This window comes from Vanellus vanellus (genome assembly GCF_965231255.1).
Source record: "Vanellus vanellus genome assembly, chromosome: 13".
NCBI lineage: Eukaryota > Metazoa > Chordata > Aves > Charadriiformes > Charadriidae > Vanellus > Vanellus vanellus.
Window position 1 is genome coordinate 442,157 of NC_138918.1, and position 13,347 is coordinate 455,503.

Here is a 13,347-nt window from a genome sequence, read left to right on the forward strand (position 1 = left end):
AGGGCGCCGGGGGTCTCGGTGCGGGGACCCCGCCGGGGCAGCGACCGCCCTTCCCCGCAGCACCGCGCCGGGAGCGGCGCCGCCGGCGGGGGCCGAGCCGAGCGCCCCCCCGGGCAGGGCGGGCTGAGTCAGCGGTGGCCGCCGCGGCGGGGCCGCAGCATGGGGGGCGGCGGGGCGGCTCTCCCGGCCGGGCGGCCCCCGCCGCGTCGGCTGCCGGGGCACCGCGGGGGCCTGATGGGCTGAGGAGGGGCCGCGTCAGTTTCTTCTTTATTTTCTTAGTGTTTGGTTGGGTTGTTTTGTTGTGGGTTTTTTTGTTTGTTTGTTTTATTCCTCCCTCCCTCCTCCCTTTTTTTTTTGTTGTTGTTTGTTTTTAATTACGGTTTTGTAAGATGAAATGCTTCTCGCGCTATCTGCCGTACCTCTTCAGGCCGCCCAGCGCCATCCTCGCCTCCAGCTGCCACGCCGAAGGTACGCGGGAGGTGCGCGGGAGGTGCGCGGGGGCACCGCTCCCGACGGCCGCCCCTGGGGGGCGGGAGGAGGCCGGGACGGCGGAAAAGGGGGCGCGGGGGGTCTGAAGGCCTAGCAGAAAATGACTTTGTTTACTCCTCTCAGTGGTTTACCGTCCGCTCTGCACTAAGTGTGCAAACGGGCAAGTGGCAGCGCTGGCTCGGGGAGGACTTTCTAGTTATGGTGCTGCACATCTTTCAGGTTTATGTACTTTGTAAATGGGTCCTTTAATTCAGCTGTATGTTCCCAAGAAAATGAAAAAATCATAGCTAGCGCTGCCTGGGTTTGGTTACCTGTGCCCTTCCCCTCGTTCAGTAAAACCTATTTTCAGGGCTCAGCAAAACAACTCTGCAGCTATTTGGGATGAATGAAATGTTCTCAGGAGGATCTGAACTTTCTATTTTCTGGGCAGGAATGCAAAGCATCAGGTCCATGTTCACTGAGACTCCAGTGGGACTTCTGCCATAGGGTCTGTAGTCCTGAGTGACGGTTCTGTGCGTGTTTGTGGTCTGTGAACTGTCAGACAGTTTTGTGAATCATCTGCAGTCATCTGAGCAGCTCAGTTGGATCAAAATTTCACACCACTGCTACTCCCCTACGTGGAACCACAGCAATGTTCCTCCTGCACCCTAACCATAGTTAGTTAATGAGGAGAAACACCCTTCCTGTCACCCGGCTTTTACAGGCTCATTCATCTCCTTTGAGCCTGTGTGCAGAGACTGAATTACCAACCTCGTCCGTGAGCAGTGGGAAAATCCAGAGGAGCACTGTAGGGATGTGGGTTTACGGCTGGTTTTGAGACGATTGGCTGCGGTCTCTGCCCACTGTGTGTCTCCGGCTAAAAAGTGGCGCTTTGGGGAGGACCTCACCTCAACTCATGCCGTGACCAAGCATGGCGTAAGGCTGAAGATTGGGAGTGGAAGGGTCTGGCAGGAGGGACTGGGCAGTAGATGATGACACTCCTGGCTAAATTATTCTATCTACTTAGGTTGCTATATTTTAGTCCAAGCAGACAGTCTGGACTTTTATTTTTTTTTATTTTCTCTGAAGTTTTAAGCAGATAAAATTATCACAATAGATAACTCGGACTAGCTCTGGAGTTCTTTCTTTGAAAATTTCTCTGAAGATCTCTTTTGCTTTCATTTTGACTTTGTCTAAAGGCACAGCTCCTTAAGATATTCTGAATAAGTAACTTTTGGATTTTTCTACTGGAATAAATAATTCAACGAAGAAGCAGACCTCGCTGTTTTAGGGGAGGTCATGGAAGACTACTGAGAGAAAAAAAAAAGTTAATTCAAGAAAGAATGCCACACTGGTGTGCTCTCTATTCTCCCTTGCAAACGATATATAAAGAATGAAACTTGTACAGAACTGTTTCTCAGACCAATTATCAGATGTATATCATTAACTCAGGATGAAACTGAGATCTGGAGAGTTTAAATAGTTACAGGCTAAGTCACGAGCAAACCGAGAAGAGAACCCAGGTAAGAGCTTGACTCCTCCCTCAGTCCTCTTGAGTGGCTAAAAAGGCAATGTAGCGTACAAGAACCCTCGATATACGATGTGCAGCGGGAGCGGGATCTGGTGCTCGTATCTCCATGTTTTGAGTGATGAAGTTGCCATTTGGTGTCTCTGGTTCACTCTGGGTGGAGTGCAGCCTCACAAATGGACAGAACTATTCATGGGGTGAGGCTGCGATGTCTCGGGGGCCGCATTCAGTCGGATGCTGCCCTGGTCAGTCTTTCAGCCAGGCTTTACTCCGTGGACAGACAAGGCACAGGACGGCTGAGCGTGTCAAAGAGGAGAGGCTCCTCTTCTCCCCCAGCCTGTCAGAGATGTCCCTCTCAACCAGAGGAGAAACTCCTTCGTGCCCCTGCCCGCCCTCTGCGCTCGCCCCTTCCCGACAAAGGTGTTCCTCCAAAGACCCTTCTGATCCTGGCTCCATTCAGACCGAGACCTGAAGTCCCGATGTATTCTCTGGTACCTCACTGTAAGAATTCTCTTCCCTTCAGCCCAAATTCCCGGAGTTGTAAAGGAGAGATCTAGGTCAGCAGAGAGCCCAGAACACAGAACGGTGACTGGGCACCAAGCTGTAACAGACCTGAGGTTCCAGTGCGCGTTTGTCCTCTTCTGGCACTGCCTATGAGATGGTTTTAGAAAGTTGCAGCTGAGCTCTCATTTATTGCCCCGCAGGGCGGTTTGTTGTTCTGCTCCGCTTTGCTGTGAAGGCGCAGTGCTTGATGGGCAGTGCCCGTGGAGCTGACGCAGCGTTGTTATCGTTACGGTGGCGGAGTGGGATTGTGGTAATGAACGGGAAGGAGAGGATGCATCTGGAGAAAGCTGGTGCAGGTCGAGTGCCATAGGTGGTAGACGTGGTGTGGCTGAGCAGGTGACATGACGGCCTCGCTTGCATGACTGGTGGTTGCCATCACTCCTGATGCTCGTTGTCCTGAAACGCCAGTCCTGCTCGTGCCAAGGCGTGTGGATCAGGACGCGGTACAGCATAGCACGTGTGTTTTGGGGTCTTTTGAAAATACTGACTACTTGGGGCTTGAGAGCACAGCTCAGTGACGCGTTCAGCCGGGGGGTTAGTCCTGTGCCTCTGAGTTCAGCCCTGCTCAGCAGCCCGTAGGAACCCACGCGTGTGTCCCATTGACCTCAAAGCATGCCCGTAGCTTGGCTGAATGGGAGCAGTTGGACAGAATTTGAGCCCACGGTACTCTCCTTTGGACCCTGATTGCTACTCCTGAACTGTATTTGAATGAGGAACATTGCTGTAGAAAAGCATTTCTTGATCTATTACTTAAGATGCAAAACAGGTTTTGGGGTGTGCCTTGTTCTCGCAGTGGTGTGTGCACGGAAAATTGATCCAGACGTATCTTTTGATGTGGAACGTGCACTGTGGGCCTTTTATTGTTTATTATTTTCTGAAAAAGGGTTAAATGACAGAGGGACTGGTGCCTTAACAGAAGTATGTATGCGTTAGGATCAGGTTTGCTGGGAACTGTGGATAGGCTGCAGCAGCTGGCAGACTTGGGATGTACAAATCGCAGAATGAAACGCTTCAGAATGAATACATATATGCTGATCAAAATAACTGCCTGTTTATTTAAATGCAAACTTTTTTAATGTCTGCAACATGTTCAACTCCAGGATATCAAAGATCATTGAAATCCTCAGCTAAGTAACTTTCAGAAAAAAGCCTTTGAATTAAGAAAACAATATAGTTTCCTGCGGCCGAGGAAGCGAGCACAAAGGTGGGAAGTGAGTTCTCTGAGGTCATACAGTTGCCACACTTTGAGTCATGCATATGTTTTTCTTCCAGAACTTAAACAGAAATGTATTTTTGTGCACTTCTATGAGCAGGGTTTGAAATATTTGCTGTTCTGCAGAAGTATAATTCTTTTGGATACATCAATTGATATTTAGTCATGTAACAGTTATTTCCTATCCTTAAAACTGGTTATTGTGCTTAGGAGATCTTTAACTGCATTATTAATTTGACAGGGCAACCACTTGAATACATTTTCAGTAACTTCCAAGTATTTCCAAATTTGGTTGACATTGAGTTAGGCTGAAGGACTTGAATCACTTTGTATTTCACGTTGTAAGTGCAGCTGTTCATCGCTGCGGTTGTGGGATCTCTCTGCCATGGTGTGTTACTTTGGTGCAGATACAAAGCCGCGGACATTACGAATGCATCTGCTTTCAGTTTACTCCCTAACATTGTACAGGAATCGATAGGAATTATTTAAATATTAATCTTTATTTAATATTAAATACTTTATCCAATATCTGAATTTACTGCTAAGGTCTAGATACGATTTATTAATTGTAACAGAAAAGTAATGATGCGTATTTGATACTGCAGTGCTAAAAATTCAGATGATACAATGAAAACACATGTAGGAGGTGTGTGTCAAAGAAGCAGCGCTACTTTCAAGCTGGGTTCCAAACAAATATATGCTGTAGGTTTTGTACTGTTTTATCAACTCTAATCACCATAACAATGTAATAAGAAACTACAGCACTTCTTTTAATATTTCCCATGTACCTTGGTGGAGGACCAAAGGACAGTGTCCCCTCGGCACAAGTGACGTTAGGCCAAAGGTCTGGAGTTCAGTCCTTGCTCTGACACGAGCAATCAACTCACTGTTTGCTCTGCACCAACACATCTCGATATTTCTTGCTTTGAAGAGTCCACCAGGAGCTTGGTTCTACTCTGCAGCTCGTTCCTGCACGTTCCTTATTCGCGCAAATGGTGTCAAACGACTACTCAGTGGCTTACAGAAGGTTGCGGCACGTTACCAGCAGTGGTGCGCCAAGCACAAGGTTTGTGGTCATTGCTGTGGAATTCTGATGCTGGCTGCTTTTCTTTCTCATGGGGGAAAAAAAACAGCTTCACGCTGTACTGTGGATAGGTTTGTACTTGCTTGGGAAATAGAAAACACAGAAATAAAGGAAAACTTGCTGTGTCCAACATAGCTGAAACAGAGAGAGTGCAGTATGGGTGCAGCAGGTCTGTGTGTGCGATACGAATGGGTAGCAGCTGCTGCGGGGGATGAAGGGCTTGAAACCCTCCGTGCTTCGTCCTAGCTGCTGCTGGGTGCGGGTGGGAGAGGAGCGATACTGTGCGGAAGGGAGAGGAGCCATACTGTGCAGATGTGACTCACGTTGGAGAACAGCATGTGGTGGGGGAGCACGGGAAGGTCTTGAATCGCAGCTGCAGAAAAGGAAAACAAAGGGCTGGCTGTACAGTTACCACAGGCCGCGATCTGGGTCCTGGTCTCATTAGTCCACATCTTGACTGTCTTCATTATGTTATCGTTGTGGCTGCACTCGCTGCCCTCCTGGCTGCGCATCTGGCCCTTTCGCTGGAAACTCTGGCTTCTTCTGGGAGGTGCAATTGCAATAGGTATTGCACCTATTCTGCTCTGGCAGGGGGGTTGGACTAGCTGATCTCCAGAGGTCCCTTCCAACACTATGATTCTACGATTCTATTCCTATCTGTGCCGAGCGGCACTGCTGAGACAGCAGTCTGGGATTTTTGCATGTTCCTGGCCAAGGCTGGAGGAAAACATGGGTAGATTTCTTAGCAGCATTTTGGAAGGAATCAGAAAAATAGCATTGAAAAGTCCCTTGGGAGTCATCTAGCGGGATTAAGAGTACTTCTTGGTAGTATTGACATAGTACAGAGATTCTTATAAAAGATCTTCATCCATGCCAGATTTGGTCTGGAATCTTACTGCCATACAGCATATCTCTAGGCTCTTCTAATTTAGCAATAAATGAATTAGTATATCGATTTGAGATTTTTGAGTGGGAGGAGATATACAGGAGAAAACCATCATGCCATATTGCTTCTCCCAAGATTTAAGTGACATTTAAGTGATTTAAGTGATTTTAAGTGATAATTAGCATGGAAGTTAAATGGAAACATGCAGTCAGAGAAGTGATGGGTGACTGGAGGGCTGGTAAGGGCTAGGGAGGTCCCTTAGTTACCTTTCTGTTTGCAACAGCCTCTAATAAAGCAGATACTTAACAGGTTCTTGTCAAACATAGCTCAATCCTCAAAGGCTGACAAATTGCTGTCTTTGCTGGTAACCAGTTCTAGTGTTGAGCTGTCTTCATGGTTTGTGTTCATTTATCTCTAACAAAACTGTCTGCAAGTTAAAATGATTCTCACTCTCCACTCTGTAGCCCCCGGAAGAAATGTGCAGCGTTGGCTTTATCATGGTGATGTATCTACTCTCGTTCCATTCAGTTCCCTGTCTGAGCCTGTCCTTACAAATGAAGTTTTCTGAACCTCTTATTACTCTTGTTGGGCCCTTTTATTTTCCCTTAATGCGGGCTGCCCAGGAAGGGACCTGGTACCGTAGCTAAGAAAATAGTCCATCCTTAGTAGAGAATGCGTTTTGTATATTTGCCGTTTGCATCCTGCTGACCTGTCGGAGTCTGTGTGACCTTTGCAGCAATGGTGCTGGTAACTTAAATTCAGTTTGTGCTCTTCGGTGCGTCCGTCCCCCTAGCTTCGGTGGGTTTTCTATGCACAGAAGGGGAATTCTGGCTGAAGTCGTGAGTTTCTTTATTGCTGAAGAGAGTCGCTCGTGGCTGTGTCGGGTAACACCCCAGACCGCGAAAAGTGAAGGTCTGTTAAGAGTTAGCCTGTCGGCTGCCTTCACCTCCACGCTCCTGAAAACTTTATTTTAAAGCCAAGCTGTAGTCGTTTTCCCTACTTTTTTTTTCCTCTGGGGAGAACCTTCAATCCCTAGTATGCCTTTTTAGTGTTACCACGTAGGGTAAGATGGATTACAAGGACAGGGAATTCTCTCTGCTGTGGTGGGTCGGCCCCGTGGGTACGCCCACGCGCTGCAGGCGCAGGCAGTCAGCGGAGCCAGTCGGGGGTTCCCAGTGGGAGCGGTGCTGAGTGCGGTGGTGGCCGTGCCGGCTGGGCTGCCGGGGACGTGCTCCAGGCTGCCAACAGGGCAGGCAGGCGGGCGCAGGCAGCCTTCGCGCCTGGCCGGCACGCTGGGACCCTCCTGCGTCCTCGGCAGGGCTGCTGGCAGGGCGGCAGGCTGTCCGCTGTCGAGGGGCCCCCGTGGGCACTCCGTGCGTTCTGCGGTCGGCACCGTCCTGGTGACACTGCCCACCCCTTCCCGCTCCAGCCCTCCGGACGGGGCGTACGCCGCGTGTCCCAAACGGCTGCCCCGGGGAGCGGCGCTGGGCGCAGAGCAGCCGTATTGCTGAGCAGAGGGAAAGGAATGAAATGAAAAGGCAGTTTGATAAATAGATTTTAAAAAATCAATGGGGTAAATATTACGTATGTGAAAATGAATGTTTCTTTCAAGGCCTCTGAAGAATGGCTGGCGCCCGTGCCGGGCTCTCTGCCTGAGCTGCAGCTGCAGCGGAGGCACAGGGCAGTGACTGTCCTCGGCGATGGTGGGCACCAGCCCGCGGTGCGGCCCCGCTCCACTCTGCCACCATGTACAGAAAGCCCTTGTCCCCCATCCCTGTCTTCCCCCGGGAGAGGGCAGAGCCTGCCGGCGTTATCCCGAGGGGACGCCGGGACCCACCCGTGGCTGTCAGCCCCGTCCCAGAGCGGTGCCCACTGCCGTGGCAGACGTGAGCCGGCGGGGAGCTGGGCCAGCAGCCCCCGGCTCTGCCCCACCTGCAGTTCAGGTCTGTCCCTCAGGGAGTTTAAACAGAAAGTGTATCTACATTTGATCTTCAGAAATTACGTGTACTTCCACATTACAGACTGTGCGGCCAGAGAGCGAGGGCGGGCGGGCATGGACGAATTCTGGTCTCTGCTGCTTGATAGGTCACAGCAGCTCTTCTGTTAAGCAGCTCCTGTGTCTGCCTGACCCGAGGGCATCTCAGATGTGGCTCCATCGCCTCTGTGGGCAGTGGGAGTCGTGCGGAAAGCACAACTGCCCATTACGAGGCTGTTGCTGAGTGCATTGGCACTGCGATGCTGCGGGAGACTGCCCGACTTGCCTGGAGGACACGGCAAGTCCTCGTGTGTCCTTGTAAACCTCCTTGTGCTGGAGTGTCCTGGGCTCTGCTCTTCCTTCAAGTTTATACAAACATATGCGAATACGTCTTACAAACGTGTATCCCGAGCTCGCTGTTCGGTACCAGTGTTTTGACAAAGGCTAAGCTGGAAAAGGTCATACAGCATCTGCTTTGGGACCTGAGGTCTGGAGCTCACTTGGTTTGTTTAATGTGATTACTTTAAGGAAGTTAATCTGTTGCTTTAGGAATACCTTCACCTTTAGTTTCTTAATACGAAGTGTTCAGCCTGTCCAGTGCCTGGTTTATAAATTTCTCGATGGCGAGGTAAGCAACAAGCACCCCTCAGGTGCTGTTAGTGAAATGGACTTTTAGCTCAAAATGAAGTACTGTTTTAGTGAGAAAATATACTAGATAATGAAACCTATCTTTAAGTAGAGTAGTTATTTCCAGAATACTTGATTCTCACAAGATTCTGGGTCCTTGAAAGACCAAAATGTGACTTTCCTTTAAAATCAAGGGTTTTGAAGGTACAATAAATCGCAGAGTATTTGTATGAATAGTTCCCTGGCTCCAAAAGGCTACCAAAGAGTGGAGCGATTCCCGTCTTTAAGTGTCCCCAAGGTAACGATCATTTTGTGTTCTCTGAAGCCTTTAACGGTTCTCTGGTTTTCTGCATTTCTCAGTTTGTGCCCAGGCTTTGCAGTAACATTTTTGGAGGTTCCAGCGGGGGTGACACGAAGGCCGGATCTTTAATCACTTGTGTTTGAGCCGATGTTAAAGCTTAGCTCAGAGGTGCCCTTAAGCGAGAGGGTTAGCTTTTTAGAGGTCTTTAACATGAAAGCTCAGCCAGAGGCACCTTAAAACTACGCTCTTTACCTTAGGGGCACCTCTAGGCTGAGCTGTTGGCCTTCGGAATATTTTTGAGTGATGCATGCAAAAAATAAAAATAATTATTTCCTCGTGTGCTCCAGAGAGTGGATTCCTCTATGGGTGACTGCAGAAAGTAAGTTCAGGTTTTACCTCTTGTCGTATTTAATCAGTGGAATGGGCCGATTAACGAAGCGAAGGTGAGTCTGCCTGGGAACTGTTCGGAATGTGTGTTAAAGCTCCCGATCCCCGAGGCTGAGCCGCCAGCGGGACGGAGCCGCCGTGGCGCCCGGCTGGCAGTGGCTGACCGGCTCCTCCGGCTGGCTCGCTCCCTGCTCCGCGCTCCGCAGAGCAAACCCCGGTCGGGATGCTGCAGAGGCCGCGGGACCCCGCAGCCAAGATCCTCGGCCTGGACTGAACCCAAAATAGCCGAATTTCTGTCCGTTCTTTTTTGAAGACTTTAACTGTGTTATTCTGGTGACCGTTATACTTACCATCAGCCTCTCAGTTTTGTCCCCGCTGTGTTGGCCACAAGTGGGTTTATTTTTCTGGTGAGTCATTCCTATGGCTTAGACCCGAGTTAACGAGGCCCCAGCAGTCGGGAGCGTCACTGAAGTCCTGAATTACCCTGGAGTAAAACCCACATAAATTAAATTTGAAGCAGCGTTAATACTACAGAATGGTATGTGTGTTAGAGGTACAGTGACATTGTGTAAGTATGCAAATATGGTTTGGTGTAACTAATAGTCTATAATTACATGAAGAGAGACCATTAGTTTAAGGCTGATGGAGAACACCAAGTTGAGATTGAGCTTTCTACAATAATTGCATTTCCTGATTTAGCTGTTCTTTAATTTCTCAGTCTGAATGCCATATCAACCTCTGCTTTTTAGTGAAGAACATCAGACTTGCTCTAATCTCGGTTCTTACATTTATCAGAACTTGCGCCATGTGCACAAATGCAGCCGCCTGGTCTCTTCTTTCCATAACAGTAAATGAGGTTAATTTTTTGCAGCCATGAAGAAGTGGACTGTTACTAGGAAAAAAGAGAGGCTGAGTCCCTATCCAAAATACTGGGCATAATGTCAAAATGAAGCACGGTATGTGACAACTATGTCCCCTCCCAGTGAGCTGAAGGCTTTGTTTCTGCTACGCCCATTTCTCTTTATTCGTCCCCCGATACTCAGAGGTGAGTCCCCGCACTGCCCCGCTGCTGCCGCCGTGCCGGGCGAGAGGTGGCAGAGGGGCTGCAGCCCCGCGGGGGGACAGCCGCAGGCACATCTCCGGAATTACTTAACACGATAAATGTTGTCCTGACTGGGTACGATGGGGGCTGCGCTCGCAGGCGCGCGGCTGGCGGAACGGCGAGGTGCCAGCTCTGCCGCTGCCAGAGCCGGGGTTTGGTGTTCGGGCATGCGGGGGTGCACGTCGGCCGGTCCTCTCCATTGGGGATGATCGGTGCACCTGCGCTTTGGTTGTGGTATCTCAGGAGATGGAAATACCTTTCCTTGGCTGCACTAATTGCGTTTCCTTTGCGTTTTTTCCTACTCTGTCGGTTTCAAGGCCTTTTAGGAAAAAATAACGTTTTCTTTATTAGTATATATACTTACTGGGGTTTATTTTGCTCTCTGCTAGCTTCAGGAATTTATTAAAGAGGAAGAAGGCTGTTTCAGCTGTCACAGATACAGAGCTTTCTTCTTGCGGTTCCACTCTTCCGGTGTAATTGTTTGCCACGGAATGCAGTAACGGTAAGATCTGTGGGTTTTGCCTGAATGGTGATGCTCTCAGGATACTTTCATGGGGAAAAAGCGCACAAGCCACTTTGAAAGATGTTACTGTTTTGTTAAAAACTCAGCTTGAAGTCTCTCTCTTTAATGATATGCTAAATTTTGTCTTTTAAGGGGCAGAGAGTCAGAGATGAGAGGAACAACTTGCTCAGGACGATTCCTCTGTGCTTTGTTATTTGCTCGCGCTGAAGCTCTCGGTGTCCCCGGGAGGGGTGACCGGGCGCTGGCACCCAGCGCTGGGCTCTGGGCAGCCACAGCTCTTCCCCATGGCAGAGCGGGGGAAGCCGAGACCCCTCCTGAGCCTTCTCATGCTGTCACCTGGAGTGGCGAGGGGACGCCTGGCCCAGGCTGTGGGCGGATGGGTGCCCGCAGGGGACGGGTGCCCGACCAGGAGAGGTCGGGAGGAGCGTGGCACCCGGCAGCCCTGGGAGGGGGGTCACGCTCTGGCTGCTGCCGTCCTTCCTCAGCCTCTCCTCGTAGCGTGCCGATGCAGCGTGCTGGCTCAGTGCTGGCCTCTGCCGCGGGAGCTGAGCTCTTGGGGCTGATCTCATGTCTTCCCCTCTGAAATGGCGCCTGTCCCACCAAGGCGTGTAGTGCTGTGCGCCCAGGGGACCGTAGCAAAAAACAGACATTGGCAAAAACTAAAAACGGCCTTTTGTGGTGTCAGCTGCGGGAGAGTCCGGATGCACGTCATGAGTCGGGGATGCTGCTTTGGCCGTGGCTGGTTTGGGTGGACTGGGAGGGTGGCCGGCCGGCAGAGCAGTGCTGGTCATTGGGTCGGCAGCAGGGAGCCTCTTCCAGGCATGCCGGCGGCACCCAGCCGCACCGCGTCGCTGCCCCGCAGCCGGTCCTCACTCTCGTCTGGGCTCTGCTGCAGCCGGGATTCCTCCAGCACCCCACAGCTCCTTGCCGCGTCCCCCGTGTAAGCACCTCTCTTGGTTTCCTGCAGATGACAGCTACACCTTGGCTGGGAGAGGTCCTCTGCCCTCTTCCCCCGCAATGCGCTGCTGTCTCTGTGCCGGGCGCGGGCGGCCTCGGGCGGCGGAGCGGGTTTGCCGCTCGCCAGTCATACCGGTCCCCGTCTGTGCCCACACTGGGCTCTGCGCCGGCAGCTCATGTCGGGCCCTGCTGAAAGCCGCATAAACGAGGAGAGAGGTCTAAGCTGCACGCGATGCTCTCGTCAGTTAGGGGTGGAATTTTTTAATTCTGGCCAGTGGCATTTCTAAACCTCTTAATGCAACATAGAAGTGCTTTGTATCTGCAAGTAAGCTCTGATAGTATAAACATTTCTATGCTGAGGCCGTGAGCCCTCACATGACCTTACGCTACTGTAAGTTTACAGCCCTAAGTGACATGACTGTGTTGAAGTAGTGGTGTTTTTTTAAAAAAAGAAATATAGAAAGAAGCCCTGTAGCTCCTAGGCTCAGAGCAGGCCCGAGTTGGAGATCAGCTTTTGTTATTAGAAAAGTGTATGTATTTGCACTAATTTCCCAGGCTAAAACATGACCTCATTTGTATTCTCTCAAAGCTATTGGGTAGAGAGTGGGATTGAATTTGGTTTTAAATTCTCATGGGCATGACACTGAGCTGCTATTTGAGAGGAGTTAATCCTCATATCCTCTTGGGACCCTTCTGAGCTGTCTGAACAAACACAGTTGAGGAGGTGGTTCAGGTTTTGCCTTGGGCTCCCCTTGGCTGCGGGCAGTCCCGCAGGACTCGAGGCGAGACCCTGGGGCTGCCTTTGACCCCTTTGACTTTGGTGATTATCGACCCGGGATGAGGGTGCTGTGTGGGCTGGCTCGCGGGGCTGTACATCCCGCGTGAGGTGAACTGGGACCAGCCTGTCCTTTTAAGTTTTGCTTTTTAGCAACGCCCTCTCTACAGGGGAAGGCCAAGAATGGGAAAATACCTCACCACGGGGCTCGTTACAGTGAGTGACCACGGGGCTCGTTACAGTGAGTGGGAGCGGACATTGAGCAGGAGATGATTCTGCCGAGTTTGGAGCTTTTAAAGTTTTAATTAAAATGCAATTGAAATGGTGGATGTAGATTAGTCCTGACGGGCGAGATGGTCATTAGAGCTGCATGCCGTTTACTTAAACAGCTCATTAAGGGTGTTGCGTATGGTTTCTTCTGACGCTTTGTTTCCAGGCTTTGAGGATGCGTATTTTCTCTTAAAAAAAAAAAAAAAGAAAAAAGCTATTACCGGTTTGCTGGAGACAGATATGTATTTTTCCCCCACGAGTCGCCATCCCTTCCCTGATGGGGACCGGGGGTCTCCCCGCGGGGGGGGCAGCGGTGCGGCCGCGCTCCCGACGGCCGCCGGGGGGGGGCGGTGGCGGCGCCGCCATCGGGGCCTCTGCGCCGCCCGGCGCGGCGGGGGCGGCCTCGGCCGCTGGGGTTCCCCGGGCAGGGACCCCCCCGGGCAGGGACCCCCCCGGGCATGGTTCCCCCCCGCGGGCGGCGGCAGCGGCGCGTCCCGGGTGCGGTGGGCGGTTCCGGGGGCACCGGCGGCTCCGAGCGCGGCCCCGGGGCTCCCCCCGCCGCCCGCGGCGGGATGCGACCGTCGCTGGTGGGTCCCGTCCGGGCGGAGCGCTGAGCCCCGGGCTGGGCTCCCCCTGTGCCGCCTCGCCCCTGAGCCGCCACAGCCGCCGGCTGAAACGCCGTTCTTC

The 13,347-nt window shown here is 51.5% G+C and overlaps 1 protein-coding gene across 1 annotated transcript in view; it reads left to right on the forward strand.

The window, feature by feature from the left end:
• Positions 1–313: 313 nt before the first annotated feature.
• The window catches only part of PPP2R2B (protein phosphatase 2 regulatory subunit Bbeta), a gene marked incomplete at its 5' end in the record, with an annotated part of 99,486 nt that continues 86,452 nt past the window's right edge, over positions 314–13,347 (forward strand). Inside the window, one exon of the mRNA XM_082489949.1 lies at positions 314–468. Coding sequence (XP_082346075.1) covers positions 390–468 — 79 coding nt within the window. The remainder of the gene's footprint in view (positions 469–13,347) is intronic.